At 47.1% G+C, this 17,911-nt stretch overlaps 1 protein-coding gene across 1 annotated transcript in view; it reads right to left on the reverse strand.

Moving 5' to 3' along the window:
- Window positions 1–17,911, reverse strand: part of EMILIN2 (elastin microfibril interfacer 2) — a 62,787-nt gene that overhangs the window by 20,177 nt on the left and 24,699 nt on the right. The window contains exons 3-5 of the mRNA XM_025365059.1: window positions 11,009–11,184; window positions 3,702–5,627; window positions 3,201–3,202 (exon numbers count right to left, since the gene is read on the reverse strand). Coding sequence (XP_025220844.1) covers window positions 3,201–3,202; window positions 3,702–5,627; window positions 11,009–11,184 — 2,104 coding nt within the window. The remainder of the gene's footprint in view (window positions 1–3,200; window positions 3,203–3,701; window positions 5,628–11,008; window positions 11,185–17,911) is intronic.

A 17,911-nucleotide genomic window follows, 5' to 3' on the forward strand; every position in this document is an offset into this window, starting at 1 on the left:
CCCAAAGTGCTGGGATTACAGGCTTGAGCCACCGCGCCCGGCCAGGAATCCCTTTTAAGCCCAAGGAAGAACACCTGCCCTTAACAGAAGGACACGAAAGAGACTTGGATCTATTTAAGCATCAGTTGAAGACCCTTCTTCTCCCCTATTGGCTGCTTCTTGGATAATTCAGCCTCACCTCAGTGATGCTTCCAAAGGAAACAGGATCTGTGAAGAGGGCAACAGGCTAAGTAGAAACACCACAGTGTGTGTTCCTGGTCTGGCGATCTGCTTACTGGTCCAAAACTGTCACACATCTTCACCTCTGGACCTGTGCTCACTGTGGTAGATATCATGACCACCATTAATCCCCCTTCCTTCCCCAAACATACCAGCCACATCACCCTTCAAGAGCAGACCTGCTTTAACAATAGAATGTGGCGGCAGTGATGCCGCTCCAGCTCTGGGCTAGCCTGTGGGAGGCCCAGCAGCTTCCACTTTCCCTTGACAGTCGCCATAGTCTGACTACTTGAGACCGCCATGCTGTGAGGAAGCCCCGGCTGGCCACATGGAGAGAGAGGGGCCAGGTGGAGGAGTACCGAGGCACCAGACATATGACCGAGTTCTTCACAGGCCTTCCAGTCAACCGCAAGCCAAATGTAGCTGAGTGGGCGACTCAAGTTGATGCCACATAGAGCAGAAGAACCGCTGAGCCAAGCCCTGCCGGGGTTCCTGACCTACAGAATAATGGAAACTAATACATCTTTGTTGTTTTAAGCCAGCAAGATTTGGAATGGGTTGTTATAAAGCAATAAATAGCTAATCCACAATGTCCTCCCCTCCTGCTTTCTGAATCCCACCCATCCCTCAATCAGATCCAGTAACACCTCCTCCTGGAAGCTTCTCTCATCTCACCTCATTCCTCACCCCATCAGCCTCTGTACTCTGCTGGGTAAACACCTACACTGAGGGCTCGGCTCAGGGCTCTCTCCTGAGAATCCCTCCCTGACTTCCACACTGTGGGTGCTTCTCAGAACACCCAAGGTGTCTCATGCACACCCTATTCCTGTGACCATCTGTCTGCTTGTTTCCCCATCAGACTGTCTTTTATCCACATACTCCCCCACACAGCCATTACCCACCATATAATAGGGGCTCAATAAGACCTTATGAACTAAAGGGATCAACCGCTATGATCTCATTCACTCTGCAGACCTGAGTCTCTTTCCCACTGTGATTGCAAATGCTTTAGACTAAGGATTATACCTACTTATCTCCAGGTCCCCCAAGAGCCTTGCATATGGTAGGCACTCAATAAACATTCTGTTGACTTTTAACTGATTGACATGTCACTTTCATGGTGACCTTAGCTCCAGATTCTCCCAGGTCCCTCTGATACCCAGGTTCCAGGTCTCCTAGACCTGGATGCTAGACAAGGGCAGAGGAGGCTCTGCTTGTTTATTTCTGGCTCTTTTCCAATCAATGAAATTCTCAAAACTCCATGCAGTCTACACTCACCACAATGAGTTCAGTCCAAAGGGATCATGTTTTGTAAGCCACATTCTCTTTTAAAAGGATTCACTCCCAACTCCTACTGCAACAGACAAATGTGAAAATGTTAACACAGCTTCCCACGCCACCAGAGAGTTCCAAATCAACTGGAAATATCTGATTCAATCTGTTATCGTAAGACACAGACCAGACAGCGTTGTCACCACAAGGGACAATCATTCTATGAACACATACATGGTCTTGTGACCTCTACTCAACATTCCAGAGATAGAGGAGCTGTGTGGCCCTGGAGTGGGGGAAGGGCTGGGTTATAAATAGTGAGGTGCAGCAGGCCGGACACTGGGGTGGGGGCCAGATTCCTGGTCCTCCTGGGCCTAGGTGACTCCTCATCTGCAAGATAAGCACAGTGCTCTGGGGACATCCAGGGCATTTTCCTACCTACCTTGGACCCTCTCCACCCTCCTGAGCTGCCAGGACCTGGCCCTGGCTCTCCCTGGCCAAGCCAGAGCTTGCCTGCTTCCCATGTTCTAGCCTGCCCTGCCTTGGGTTTTATGTCACATCTGGGACTTGATCATAAAATCCCAAGGCTCACAGAGGCCATAAAATCTCAGTTCCTTGTGCAAGGGCCTGTGTCACCCAGAGCAGAACCAGGTCAGGGAGGTAAAAGTCCCAAAGGCAAGGAAGGGAGAAAAGAAAACAGGGACAGGGAGGTCAGGAAATAGGCTCCTTCTAGCACAAAGCAGGCCCCTCAACAAGTCCCCGTGGACCAAGTAAGTCTGCACTCAGCTCTGGGAGACACACAGTCATCATGGCCGGACTGGAAGAAAATAATTCTTGGATGTAGCCTGGCCTGGTTCCCATCCTGGCTCCCCCAGTGAACAGCCACATGACTTCGGGCACATTTTCACTGTTGGAAAACAGCCTTTCTGTGAGGCCGTGATGGAATTCAGTCCCCCTGAAGGGACTAAGCCGGAGCTGTACATAGAAAGTGCTCAAAAACGCGAGCTCCCTCTTCCTTCCTTTCACACCCGGACTCCAACTAGAGAGGGCTGGCTCATGTCTGAGGCTGTCTTAGAGTATAAACCCAGGTACAAGAGAAGTTCTGTCCTTCAAGGAGGCTGCGTTTAGCACCCCCAGGTAGCAAAAAATCTTATTGCATATATTATTCATTCATTCATTCATTCAACACACATTTGTTGAGTGCCTAAGGTGTAGCTAGCATTGCTCTCAGCACTACTGCTGAGCTTCCTGGATCCAGGCACTATGGAGCTTTAGATAGTTCCTGCCCCTAAACTGCTCTCATCCACGGTCGTGTCTGGAAACAAATACGACAGCATCCTATCTGCCATCAGCTAAGCCCTGAAGATGATAATGACACAGATAAAAAGTGATGCTTGAAGAGAGGTACGTAGGAGACTCCCTAGGTAGAAGAGAGGACAACATCCACTGCCCCAAGCTGTTATGCCAAAAATCTGACCCCAACTCTGAGCTCACCAACCTGATTCTATAGATAATGTTTTGCCATCCGTCTGTGGGAAGAACCAGTTTTCCTTTTTTATTTTCAATGTGTTGTGAACTGATATTTTTGTAAAATACATAGATCATGTGCTTAAACACTGCAATGTTGTTAGTTTATTTATTTGAGATGGTACCTCACTCTGTTGCCCAGGCTCCAGGAGTGCAGTGATGCAATCTCGGCTCACCTTAACCTCTGCCTCCCAGGTTCAAGCAATTCTCCCACCTCAGCCTCCCTACTAGCTGGGACTACAGGCGCATGCCACCACACCCAGCTAATTTTTGCATTTTTAGTAGAGACGGGTTTTCACCATTTTGGCCAGGTTGATCTCAAATGCCTGAACTCAGGTGATCCACTCTCCTTTGCCTCCCAGAGTGCTGGGATTACAGGCCTGAGTCACTGCGACCGACCTGTCAAATTATTTTAGAAGTTCCTAAATACTAACATTGAGAATATATATTTATCTCATTGCTACCCAGCACCAAATAATTCAGGCGCCAATCTAGGAACCACATTTGGGTAGGACTGATGGCATTTAATTCATTCCGTGAACTGTCCAAAATCTAGCATAATACTGTCACATTTTTACCTGATGAAGTTTCAACAAAATCAAAAATGAACAAAAAATTATTTTTAAAATGTTGTTGCGTGCTGCAAAGAAATACAAGAAATAGAATTGTAAGATTCAACTTACTTGCTGATGGTTGAAATCTGACCAGATCTTGCAAATCAGTAGAAATCTGGAAGACGTGGCTGTAGAACTGCTGGACTGAATTCTTCAGGCCAGAAATGTCTCTGGAATGCGACCTGAGTGTTCCGTTCATCTGCCTGACGCAGTTCCACAGGCTGCTGACATGCTTGTTGAGCGCCTCCTTGATCCTCTGAAGATTTCCTGAGATAGAGTCCAGCTTGCTGCAAGTTTTCTCCATATGAGACACCCTGCCCTCCACCATGGAGACCTCCCTCTGGACCCCCTGCATGCTTTCCTTACAAGTGTCCAGTTCCGAGAGGAGCTGGCTCTGCAACCTCTGCCACCTCTCCTCCAGCTGACTGCAGCAATGAGTCATGGGATGCTGGGGGGACGGCAGGGTGTCCACTGTCCTTTCTTGCTCACTCCCCTTAGTGAACCCACCCACGCCAGCATTTTCACCTGCTCTACAATTGCTCATTTCCTTCTGAAGATGAGCCACATTATTTTCTGTGTGGTTTAATTGAGAATAAAGAAAACTAAAATCCTGTTGAAGTTTCTGGATGGTTCGTTCGGTTTCTCGAAACTTCCTGTGCATGGTGTCGTTGAGAGATTTCAAAAGGTGCAGGTTGTCGTGCACTGCGCGATCTTCCCTGTTTGGCAAGGCACCTTCCATCCCATGAGGCTTTCCCTGGACGTTCTGCAGGCAAATGTCTTCAACAAATTGAACTTTGTCCTTCAGGTGGTTTAATTCCATCATGACCCGCTCATCTCCTGGCCCTGACGCTCCTGGCAGGGCTGCTGCCCCTGGGGGCCTGAGCTCTGCACCAGTGTTGTTGGCCATGTGTAGGAGAACACCCTCCAGACGGTCTTCCAGAGACTGTATTTTCTGATCAACAAGCTGCTTCAAATCACCCACTTCTCCATTAATGGTCCCCCGAAGGGTTTCCTCAATGTAAAAGCAATGTTCTTCAGCGTTCTTCTCCGTCACGTTGATCCTTGCATCAAGTTCGTTCCATTTTGCATCAAAATCCACATCTGGCTCTGGAACTATAAGGCGGTCAAACTCATTGTCCAGTCTTCCATTCAGCATTCTGGTGGCTTCAGCAACTCTCTCAATCTTCTGGTACAATGTCTTGATCTGTTGACCAATGTCACCATTCTTTTCACTGTCACAGCAGTTTGCCTGGGCTGAAGGCTTCTGTAGCCAGGCTCGGAGGTCATTTATTTCTTTTCTCAGGCTTGTTTCCTTCTCCCCTATGAGCTCTATCACTCCCAGGTAGCTGCTCCCATAGTCGTCACACTGCTGTTGGAGGCCAGTGAGCTTGTACTCACACGAGTTTTTCAGGTCAGCCAGCTTTCTGTCCATGCCCTCCATGAGCTCCTCTCTCAGGGCGTCGATCTTACTGTCCACATAGGCTTGGTAGAGCTCGTTGGTTGTCATGGTCACCGTCGGGCCCTGGGCTGCTTCCTGGAGCTGTCTGAGCTGCCCTTCGTAGCCCTTCACTTTTCCATCCAGCTCTTCCAGCTTGTCACTTTTGTTCTTTAGAGTATCTTTGACTTCAGCCAATTCAGACTTGATGTCCTTCACGCCAGATTCCTTAGTGTTGAAGACGCCAGGACTCCGGGCCGTTTCTGTGTCTCCACTAATGGTGGTGTCAGGCTTGGGGTGCTGGCTGCTGAGCCCTGGTGCCCGTGTTTTACTGGCATCATCCTGAGTGGCATGTTTGAGATTTTCACTCACTCCAGCAAGGGAAGACTGGAGGTCAAGAACCGTCCTTGTGAGTCGGAGAACCTTCTCCTCTAGCACCTGTATCTTCTTTTCCTGAAGTTCCTGGGGCCCCTCTTTTGGATCTAACGCCCGGCTTGGTTGTGCTGTACCAGTTGGGGACAAAGTCTTCTTGGGCTCTGAGACTTGGCTGGGTTCATTATCTGTTACAAAGATAAAGTTGGACATGAATGAACACTTTCTACCTTTTGCCAGATTCTGCCAAGACAATAAACAGGGTGCCTACAAAATACACGTACACCTTCACTTATAGGTCACTACACAATTGTAGGTAATTACTGTGGTACAGTAGAAAAGAGGGCTTTGGAGTCAAATAGACCTCTACTTGCATTCTGGCTCTGCTATTTACTGTTTGTCCTTGAGCAAGTTAACTTCTGTGAACTATAATCCTCTCATCTATAAAGAAGAGGTACAATCCCTCCTAGAGCTGTTAAAATAATATGTACATGGCACGAATTAGATAACCAATGGTCTCTTTCACCCTGAGGAGAAATATTCATTATCTGCTTTATCATATGAACACTTCATTCCTATATTAGTGAACCGCAGCCACACCCCAAGAGTTGACTATATACAGTAAAACCATAAGAAGTCACTTTAGCAAGATCCACCCATTCATTAGCTGTTGCATGGTGATATCATATGATATCATATCATCTGATGCTACCCTCACCCTCAAAGCAGTGCCTGAATGTTTTCTCTTTTAATTTTATTAACATCTCTGTGCTCGAAGAGTCTCATAGACATTGTTTAGCCCTGCTTGCAGTTTGGGAGACAAAAAACAATAGAGATAAAGCAACTATTCCATCAGTGTCTCCTAACAACAGCACCATCTGACCATATATAGTAAGATTCACTAAGTCAAAGAATACAAATATTGAAAGTTGGTCAGGGAGGTGGTGTGTGCCTGTAGTCTCAGTTACTAGGGAGGCAGGAGGATGGCATGAGCCCAGGAATTCAAGGGCATCCTGGGCAATATAGCAAGACCCTGAATCTTTTAAAAAAAAAAAAAAAGAAGAAGAAGAAGAAGAAAGAAGAAAAAAAGAAGAAGAATGCAAACACTGAATTTTGGGTAATCTTATTTTGAGAAAACACCAAGGAAACAATCCAAAAGAAAGAAAAAATTATTAATTTTTAATAATGATAAGGGGGCGAATGATAGTGATGAGTCATAAAACAAAGATAAATTGATAGACATAGAGATAAATAAAAAGGGGACTATCAAAACCTGCAGCAATAGGACAATAAGAAACAAACTATGCCCTGAGTACAGTAGGATACAAGAAATACTGTGCCCGCGCATGACGGCTCATGCCTGTAGTCCCAGCATTTTGGGAGGCTGAGGCGGGTGGATTGCTTGAGGATAGGAGTTCAAGACCAGCCTGGCCAACATGTGAAACCCCATCTCTACTAAAAATACAAAAATCAGCCAGGTGTAGTGGCAGGTGCCTGTAATCCCAGCTACTAGAGAGCTTGAGGCAGAAAAATCGCTTGAACCCAGGAGGTGGAGGTTGCAGTGAGCCGAGATAGCACCGCTGTACTCCCGCCTGGGCAATAGAGAGATCCTGTCTCAAAAAAAAAAAAAAAGAAAGAAAGAAAAGAAATACTGGCCGGGCGCGGTGGCTCAAGCCTGTAATCCCAGCACTTTGGGAGGCCGAGACGGGCGGAACACGAGGTCAGGAGATCAAGACCACCCTGGCTAACTCCTTGAAACCCCGTCTCTACTAAAAAATACAAAAAACTAGCCAGGCAAGGTGGCGGGCACCTGTAGTCCCAGCTACTTGGGAGGCCAAGGCAGGAGAACGGCGGGAACCCGGGAGGTGGAGCTTGCAGTGAGCTGAGATCCGACCACTGCACTCCAGCCTGGGCGACAGAGCAAGACTCCGTCTCAAAAAAAAAAAAAAAAAAGAAATACTGAAAGAGGTTAACACTGACAAACCTGGCAACTATAGTGAGACATATCATATAAAGCAGAAAAAGTCAAACACAACATAGGTTGCAATTAAATAAAATGCATTAACACATTACACTGGAAAACACTGGAAATTCATTTAGAATGCTATAGATATTTGAATTCAATGATCATTGTTTTTTCCTCCTCTGAACTTTTGCACAAGCTCATAATAGTAGCTATTATTTATTAAAATCATTAGTAGTAAAACCAAATCTGAAATTCAGATATCCAAACTCCCAAGAATCTTTCTTTTTGCAGAGAACTAAAAAGAACACCTTGTTTTCCTTACTGAAATATTTATTCTCTCTTAAGACACTAAAGAAAGAAACAAGTTATTGAATCATATGCAAGTGGAAATGCTATTCTAAGCAAAGGAAACAAAACAAAGGGCAGCGAAGGGGAAAAGATTGAGGATATAAGGAAATGCTTTGGTCATATGCCACTGGTGACTGTGCAAACTGCATTTTTTTCAAAGGATAATTTGGCAATATATATCAAAATATTCAGAATCTTTTGACCCTACAATTACACTTCAAGAAATTTATTCTAGTAAATAGTCAGAAATGAGTACAAAAATTTCATAGGAAAAGATGCATATTCATACATTATCTATAATAGTGAAAAATTACAAACAACCTAAGTGACCAACAGTAGAGGATGTTGTTCAATAACTCACATTCTCTCAAGCCATTAAGTGGTATTGTAGAATATTTCATGACATGGAAGGTTGTCCATTATAGGTTATTCAGTAAAAAATAAGTTCCAGGTCAAGTGCAGTGGTTCATGCCTATAACCCCAGCATTTTGGGATACTGAGGTGGGAGGATCACTTGAGTCCAGGAGTTCAAGGTTGTGAGCTATAATCATGCCACTACACTCGGCCTGGGTTACAGAGCAAGACCCTGTCTCTAAAAAAAGAAAAAGTTGCAAAAATAGTATGTTTTTTAATAATGACAGAGAATTCAGGATATGTTCGTCCATTCTGTGTTGAAATAAAGGAGTATCTGAGACTGGGTAATTTGTGAAGAAAAGAGGTTTATTTGGCTCACAGTTTTGCAGGCTGTATAAGAAGCATCTGCTTCGGGTCAGGACCTCAGGAAGTTTTACTCATGATGGAAGATGAAGAGGAGGCCAATGTGTCACATGGTAAGACAGGGAGCAAGAGGGAAGGGAGAAGGTGCCAGGCTCTTCCAACCAACCAGCTCTCATGTGTACTAACAGAGCAAGAACTCACTCATTACTGCAAGGAGGGCATCAAGCCATTCATGAAGCATCAACCTCCATGACCCAAACACCTCCCATGATGCCCCACCTCCCACAGTGAAGATCACATTGCAACATGAGATTTGGAGGGGACAAACTTTCAAACATATGTATCAGAGGATAAGCATTTCTTTTTACTCCTTCCTAAAATCCCACTAAAAGGATAAAAAAAGGAGGGGGGAGAAGAAAAAAACCTATTCAAGTCACACACAAAAAACTGGGAGTCAGAAGAGTTTTGGTCTTTTTTTAACAGCAATATTGGAAGCCAGAGAAAAACTGAGCACTATTTTGAAAATTCTGAAGGAAACTGATTTCTGACCTAGATTTCTGAAGCTAGAATAAAAAATAGTTTTCATACTATAAAGTGGTAAAAGTTTGCTTCCCATGTAATTGTCTCATGAAGTTACTAAAGGACATGCTCAAGCAAAGCAAGGGGATAAACCAAGAAAGAGGGAGCAGGCGACACAGGAAACAGGGAATTCAGTAGGAGAGAGGTAAGTTAAGATCCTCGGGTGATTACAGGAAAAGAGAATGTCCCTCCAGGTAGGGCAAGTGAGAAGGCTCAAAGGAGATTTCTTCAAGAAGATGAAACTACTGTGTCTGAACATATGGAGGGGACATTTAGAGAACCAGAGAAGAGCTGGGTTGAAATAGCAATAAAAAGAAAACCAAGCAAAGGGAAAACATAAGGCAATGATTAATTGTAAGGATTCAAACAGCTGTGTAGGAAAGAAAACCTATTCACAGTACACCACATGGCTCAGCTATAAACATTATCTACATAGTTATTACAATGTAAACATTGAATACTGAATAAATAAAGAATACGGCCTAACTGTATGGAAGGGATGGGGGGATAGGAGCCATGTGTTGAGTGGATGAAAGGGAGTTAAATTCTCACCTTCCATAATGAGAAATCAATAGATGTGGAGGTAAATTCCAAAAGATTCATCTGAAGAGTTTAAAGTACTACCTCTGAGAAGGGAAAATGAGGGAAAAGGGTTTGAGGGTGATCACTGTGTTTCCTATTCATCCTTATAAAGCTGTTCAGCTTATTAAACTACAATATGCTTAAACTTCTGTCAAACAAAAACTAAAATGAAACAAAACAAAAATAAACAATTACAATCCACCAGCCCCCATAACATGTTCCCCCATCCCAGTACCTGTCATGAATTATTGTAATTACTGTCTAATGTCTGCCTTCTATGAAGTCAGGGACTCTGTCTGCCTTTTTTCTCACTTATTCCGAGTACCCAGTATAGAGCTTGACAGATATAGAAGTTCAATAAATATTTGTGAGGTGAATGAATTTTTAACAAAATGAATGTACAGACATAGGAAAGAGAGTAAGGTTCTATAACAAAATGTCAATAGTAGTTCTCATTTAGTCATGAGATTATGTATCCTTAAATATTTTTCCTATATTTTATAAACATTCTTTAATTGATATGCATTACTTTTGTAGTTAAAGCATTTTAAAATCTATTTTTACAGACAACGTTGGGAAGCACTACAAGTTTCAAAATTGAGAACACCTCATGGCAAAATATCATTTAAGCATCTAATTTCTTAAGAAAACTATGCTGCATTTATTGTGACTGAACTTAAAAAGATGAAGTGATAGCCAGGCACGGTGGCTCACACCTGTAATCCCAGCACTTTGGGAGGCCGAGATAGGCAGATCACCTGAGGTCAGGAGTTTGAAACCAACCTGGCCAACATGGCGAAACCCCGTCTCTACCAAAAGTACAAAAATTAACCAGGTGTGGTGGCAGGCGCCTGTAATCCCAGCTACTTAGAGGCTGAGGCAGGAGAATTGCTTGAACCAGGTAGGCAGAGGTTGCAGTGAGCCGAGATGATTGTGCCACTGCACTCCAGCCTGGGTGACACAGCGAGACTCCATCTCAAAAAATAAAAATAAAAAGTAAAAAACAATTTTAACCCCCTTAAATTCAGATGTATGGACTCAAGTAAAAACAAACAGTACATCATTACATCTGAATCTCTTTACAACTGTGCCTCCAGGTGACACAAGTCTGAACCCACTGGCATTTCCTACCCTGATTTTTAAGGCACTGGCTTTCACAAGCTGGCCCTAGCAAAGCAATTTACTTGCAAGGAAGTTTGTCTTACAATTGCTACTGCTTCTACGAATAAATTTGTCACGTGTGGCTACTGCAGGCATCTATGTGTGTTATTTGTAGGCCATTCAAAGTTCACCACTGTAAAGCACAAATCCCGTTGTTTGAAGGAGCACCGGAAATATTAAAGGTGGCCATACGTAACAGCACAAATAAGAAGTTACCTGTGGCTTTCTTCAAGCTGTTTCGAGGCCGAGCGGGCGTGGGTTGGAGGGTCTTCACGGGCTCTTTGGGACCTTCTTGGCAATCTCCCCCTCTAAAGCCAGGGCAGCACCTCCATTCCAACTGCGTCACTGTCTTATACCTAGTGACATACCTAGGTCTGAAGTTCACTCGATACCTGTGGACACAAGGGATGGCATCTCTCTTTATTGGCTACCATTACAAGCATCTTCCAGCGCTAGACCCAAATAAAGAGGATTCAGGGCATGCAGGACCCTGCCTGCTCTCCAGGTTGGCCCAGAGGGGATGTTAGTCTCCTCAGTTCAGATCTGGCTGTCGGGGGTTCAGCCTAACTCAGACCAGCCTCAGGAAGGCAGGGGCTCTCCGATCCTCCACCTGCCCTGAGCACCCGTTTCCCAGCAAGGGGAACACACAGCTTAGAAAATCTCCACCAAGACTCCCATTTAAGAAGGACAATTTTCAGCCCCCAAACTGAGCTTTTGTATCACCAATCATCTGTTCTACAATTCACAGTTTGTGGGGACTTGTTTCAAGTGTCACTAGCGATTGTTTTGTTTTGTGTTTTAAAGAAACATTCCTGGCCAGGCACGGTGGCTCACGCCTGTAATCCCAGCACTTTGGGAGGCCGAGGCGGGCAGATCACTTGAGGCCAGGAGTTCGAGACCAGCCTGGCCAACATGGTAAAACCCTGTCTCTACAAAAAATACAAAAATTAGCCAGGCGTGGTGGCGTGTGCGTGTAGTCCCAGCTATGGCTGAGGCACGAGAATTGTTTGAATCCAGAAGGCGGAGGTTGTGGTGAGCCAAGATCATTCCACTGCACTGCAGCCTGGGCGACAGCGCGAGACTGTCTCAAAAAAAAGAAAAAGAAAGAAACATTCCTGGCGCCCTGCTCCCTGCTCTCCATCATGTCTGTGTGTTTACTGCTGCACTTTCCTGATACTAGCAGGGGTGGCCCCCAGCTTTTGGAGGTGGCAGCTCACACTATTTGTGTTCGCTTTTGTACAAAGATGCCCTGGTTCATACTGTCAGGGACAGAAATCAGGAAGCAGGATTGGAAGCTCTCAAAAAGTCCTATTGACAGTGCACATTCCCTCATGCCCTGAGATATTACACAGAGAGCTTTGCAGTGAGCTGGAAAGTCCTCCAGACTCAGGACTGGGCCTGGGCCCACAACAGACTTCGACAGCCCCGCAGCCCTGGGCTCACCAGGGATGGAACCAGGAGTTCAGCCCCCACAGCTGCCCCTGTTCACAGCACAGGCAAAAACCACAGCCACACAGGATGGGGCCTCCCTTCTTCAGCCCAATTGCAATTTCCTGCCTTGGAAATCATCTCCCTTGAAACTCTTCAGCTCCTCTTCATTTCTTACACCAGCACCAGCAGCTGGCCTTCTTCTTGAGCCAATTCCCAGAAAGCAACAGGCTGAGTGTCACTTTTTCAGGGTTGCTGAGAGCTGCCCATGGGGCAGGCGGGACAACAGCAGCACGGGGGTTACCCAGCAAATCTATTCCCTCCCAAGCACCAGCCGTGTGGCACATGGACTTCAAAGTTACCTCCCTAAGGAAAGCACAAATCATGTGCTGGACCTTTGACATCCTCCCCGAGGGCCACACCCTGACAATTACACCCTGGGTATAGGATCAACCCCGCTGGGACTGGCCAGGCACCCTGCAGAATCCCAAGAGGGCCCTGCTGACAGCCAGGACCCACCAAGCCCATTAGACTTCCTAGCACCTTCCACAGTCCCTGTTTCCTTTGGTTTTTCTTGTGTTTTTTGTTTTGTAGAGATAGGTATCACTTGGTCGCCCAGGCTGGAGTGCAGTGGTACGATCATGGTTCACTGTAACCTCAAACTCCTGGGCTCAAGCAATCCTCCCACCTCGGCCTCCCAAAATGCTGAGATTACAGCCACCATGCCTGGGCAATTTTATTTATTTATGTATTTGAGATGGAGTTTCACTCTTGTTGCCCAGGCTGGAGTGCAATGGTGCGATCTCGGCTCACTGCAACCTCTGACTCCCAAGTTCAAGTGATTCTCCTGACTCAGCCTCCCAAGTAGTGGGGATTACAGGCACCTGCCACCATGCCCAGCTATTTTTTGTATTTTTAGTAGAGACAGGTTTCACCATGTTGGCTGGACTGGTCTTGAACTCCTGACCTGAGGTGATCCACCCACCTTGGCCCCCCAGAGTGCTGGGATTACAGGTGTGAGCCACCGTGCCTGGCCAATTTTTTATTTTATTAAGAGTTAGAGTCTCATGTTGCCCAGGTTGGTCACGAGCCCATGGCCTCAAGTGATCCCCCAAACTCAGCCTCCAAGTGCTGGGATTACAGGCATGAGCCACCATGCCTGGCCTGTTTGCCTTGGTCTTTCGGGCAGTGGTTCTTAGCTTGAGCCATCAGAATCACTCCGGAAACGGTGAAAAAAATACCCATGCCTGGGTCTCACCCTCAGAGGTTCCGATTTAAGGGGTCTGGGGTGGCAGCCAGGCATGCAGATGTTAGAAAGCTCCAGACAGCCTTTTCCAAGGAAAACTGAAGAGGAAGCCTGACAGTAAAATGGAAAAACAAGGGCTGCTCAGGGGGTTGGGGGGATGAGGAGGGGACAAGACCTTCCTTCCAGGCTCTTCCTTCTCTCATTCTTGTCCACCTCCACCAAGGCCCTACTATACATTTTCCCCCTTTCACAAGTGAGAAAACAGAGGCTCATGGGGTTAAGTGACTTGTCCAAGTTCAAACAGCCTGGAAGGGGCAGGGCCGCTGAACTCAAGTGTCCTCCCTGCACCCCACACGAACAGCCCTTCTCTCGGGTGATGCCTTACGTTTGAGGAAGCAGTCCCACCTGGAGATGTTCCAGAAGGCCCTGAGGGCTGGGTAAAAAGGTAGGCAACCCCCACTTCGGCCAACCCATTCCTGAGCATCCCACCCGTGGCCAGGGACACGCCAGCCCTTGGTCTCCACCACCACCTAGCAAGAGCCCTCGGTGTGGTCCTCGAAAATGTAAAAAGGGAAGAAAGCATCATTGCACTGGATTGTTTTGCGTTAAGTAGAGCATAATGCCGGAAGAATGTGTAATCTCAGAAAAACGTGGTTCCTCTGAGCATTCAGACTGAATGTGAAATGTGTTTGCTCTCGGGTTTTGTTCATCTGCCAGGAGATGACGGCCCAGGCCTGCATGAAACGCCCTCAGAGGAGGCCGAGCCAGGCCGGGCAGAGCACACTCCTGTGCCCACTGAAGAGGAACGGCCCCCAGTCCAGCCCAGCAGGGGGCTGTGACCTCCGTCACGCCCCAGAGCGGAAGAAAGGCCTTGCTGTGCCAACACACTTTGTTCTTTTCTTTCAAGGCAATTTTATTTTGGGGCCAGCTCCCCAGCTCCTAATGCAGGAAAGTTCCCTGGAGCCCCTGCCCCTCCCACTCTACACATGTTCCCCACTCCTGCTCGGCGTCTAATCTGCCTGCTGTTGAGTTTCTGGCCAAGGGAGTTCAGGTGGAGGCGCTCCTGACAAGTTTTCAAGTCTAGCATGGGGAAGAGGCCTTCCTGGCTGGCACCAACAGCTGGAACCCGTCAGCAGCCACCTCCCGCGGTGGGAAAGCTCCCTAGGGATGTCGCATGGTGATGACAAAGCTGGATCTCAGAGGTGGCCTTGGGCCCGCTAGTTAGCCCTCAGGGCTCAGTTGGGAGGGAGCTCAGGGGGAGGGGGAGATGAAAGGGTTGTCCAATCCCAAATCCCTACTGGGATTTTCCTAGCAGAAAGGGGTTCCCACTAAGGCAGTAGCCAGCTAGAAGGTTCCCTAGAGGATGGGGAGCAACCAAGGAGGATTCTGGGTCACCCTCTTCATCACCTAAGGCACTGCAGGAAAATAGCCAGTGAGCTTAGAAAATGCCAAGGAATTTTCAGGAAAATTGTGCCTTAATTGGTGGAGGGTGCTCGTACCTTTCTAGAAGTCCCCAAGTCGTTGTCAAGTGCAGCCAGAGTGGAGAAGCCCCAGATCCAGGCTCCATTTCCTCGCTCCAGGGAATCGGCCACCCTCGTATTAGGCCTGGGAGCCAGAGGACCAGGCAGGGGACATGACAGAGGCAGGCGGCCCAAGCATCCCCAGGGGCCCCTGGGCTGCGAGCACACGGGAGATGCTCACTGGATCCAGAATCAGTCAACTAACTGCAGCGTGGGGGTGGCCAAGCCGAGGGACCCGCAGCCAGAGGAACAGTTAAGGCAGCGGGGCTGGGCGGCGCTGGAGGGGCGGACTGCAGAGCGGAGCAGGAGCTGCAGCCCTGGCTCCCTTCCCAGCCTCGGCTGTGACTGTGATAGTTCCCCAGCCCTCTGGAGAGCCCCGTCCACAGCTGCCTCGGGCATGGGCGGGGGCGGTCCTTGGGGCTGTAACCCTGGGCCTGTTGCCCTGCCGCCTCACCCCTGTGAACTCTCCCCCATTCCAGCCAAGTCTCCTTTCCCCCGCCTCTTCCTCTAAAACCCTTTTTGGAGGTGAAACAAGGGTTTCCCATTTTTATGGGTTCAGCCACTGTGTCAAGACACTGGACTGGCCCAGGAGATTCTAATGAGAAGGAAGGTATCAGAAACAAAAAAAGGCCTGGAAAAGTTGTATCAGTGTCCAGGGACCATATGACTGGAAGTGTCCCTGTTAAAATGTGATAAAATGACAGCACTTCCACTTGACGTCACCCCCACAAAGACTCCTTCTACTGACTCAAGTTGAGACCTCCTTCCTAACACACCCTCAGTTCACACTTGTGTTTGCTCACTCTGTGTTTGTCTTCCCTGCCAGACTGTAAGCACCATGAGGATAGAATTCTTGTTGGTTTTGTTCACTATAACATCCCATTTAAAAAAATTAATATACCAGGCTGGGCACAGTGGCTCATGCCTGTATTCCTAGCACTCTGGGAGGCCAATGAGTGAGGATCACTGAGCTCAGGAGTTCAAGACCAGCCTGGGCAACACAGCAAAACCTCATCTCTACTAAAAATCTTTAAAAGTTAGCTATGCATGGTGATGCACACCTCTTATCCTAGCTACTTGGGAGGCTGAGGCAGGAGGATCATGTGAGCCCTTGAAGTTGAGACTGCAGTGAGCCATGATCACACCCATTGTACTCCAGCCTGGGCGACAGAGACCCTACCTCAAAAAATAAATCTATCAAATTAATACACTTAATTTTCTTTTTTGGGGGGTGGGGGGTAGACGGAGTCTCCCTCTGTCGCCGAGGCTGGAGTGCAGTGGTGCAGTCTCGACTCACTGCAACCTCTGCCTCCTGGGCTCAAGTGATTCTCCTGCCTCAGCCTCTTGAGTAGCTGGGATTACAGGCACCCACAACCACGCCAAGCTATTTTTTTTTTTGTATTTTTAGTAGAGGTGGGGTTTCACCATGTTGGCCAGGCTGGTCTCCAACTCCTGACTACAAGTGATATGCCTGCCTCAGCCTCCCAAAGTGCTGGGATTACAGGCATGAGCCACGGTGCCCAGCCAAACTTTTAAGAGCAGTTTTAGACTTACAGACAAATTGAGAAGAAGGTACATCGATTTCTCATATACTTCCCTCCATCACGTACAGCCTTCCCTATCAATGTCCCCCTCAGAGTGGTGCATTTGTTACAACTGATGAACCCAACCTCCAGTGACACACCATCGACACCCTGACTCCATAGCTCACCTCAGGGTTCACTCATGGTGCTGTCCATTCTGTAGATCTGGACAAATATATAATAACATGGATCGACCATTAGAGTATCATACAGGGCATTTCACTGCCCTAAAAATCCTCTGTGCCCCACCTATTCATCCCTCAACTTTTTACTATCTCCATAGCTTTGCTATTTCCAGAATGTCATACAGTTGGAATCATACAGTATGTAGCCTTTTCTTCTTTGTTTGTTCTACAGGGTCTTGCTGTCTTGCCCAGGCTGGAGTGCAGTGGTACAATCACAGCTTACTGCAGCCTTGACCTCCCATGTTCAAGCAATCCTCCAGCCTCAGCTTTCTGAAGAGCTGGGACAAGAGGCATGCACCATCATGCCTGGCTAATTTTTGTTTCTATTTTTTGTAAAGACAGGGTCTCACCCTGTTGCCCAGGCTGGTCTCGAACTCCTGAGATCCAGTAATCCTCCCACCTCAGCCTCCTAAAGTGTTGGGATTATAGGTGTGAGCCACTGCACCTGGCTATCTGTAGCCTTTTCTGATCAGCTTCTTTCACTTACTAACATGTATTTAAATTTCCTCCTTGTCTTTCCATGGCTTCATGATTCATTTCTTTTTAGTGCTGTATAACATTCCATCATCTTTTCTCAAAAAACATCCCCGTTTTTAGGCCAGCCATGGTGGCTCACACCCGTAATCCCAGCACGTTGTGAAGCTGAGGCCAGCGGATCACTTGAGGTCAGGAGTTTGAGGCCAGCCTGGTCAACATGGTGAAACACCATCTCTACTAAAAATACAAAAAAAAAAAAAAAAAAAAAAATTAGCCATGTGTGGTTGTGTGCACCTGTAGTCCCAGCTACTCAGGAGGCTGTGGCATGAGAATCGCTTGAAACTGGGAGGTGGAGGTTGCAGTGAGCCAAGGTGGCACCACAGCACCCCAGCCTGGGCAACAGAGTAAAACTGTGGCAAAAAAAACCCCCACAAAACATTAAATCAATAATTAATTAATCAAACAATTAATGACCAGTCATCTTGTGCTAGCAGGTTTTAGGGGGTCCAGTGTCCATACTGTAAACCCAGAGTCATCCTCAGGTCTAATCAAAGCAGGTGTGAATTCCCGAGTCTTTCCAGAACCAAGTCACGCTCCAGCATCCTTAGGCTGTAATGATCTGGACGAGAATCACACCAGAGCTGACCTAGGGCTGTGCTGTCCAATAAGGCAGCCATTGG

Source organism: Theropithecus gelada, chromosome 18 (assembly GCF_003255815.1).
Source record: "Theropithecus gelada isolate Dixy chromosome 18, Tgel_1.0, whole genome shotgun sequence".
NCBI lineage: Eukaryota > Metazoa > Chordata > Mammalia > Primates > Cercopithecidae > Theropithecus > Theropithecus gelada.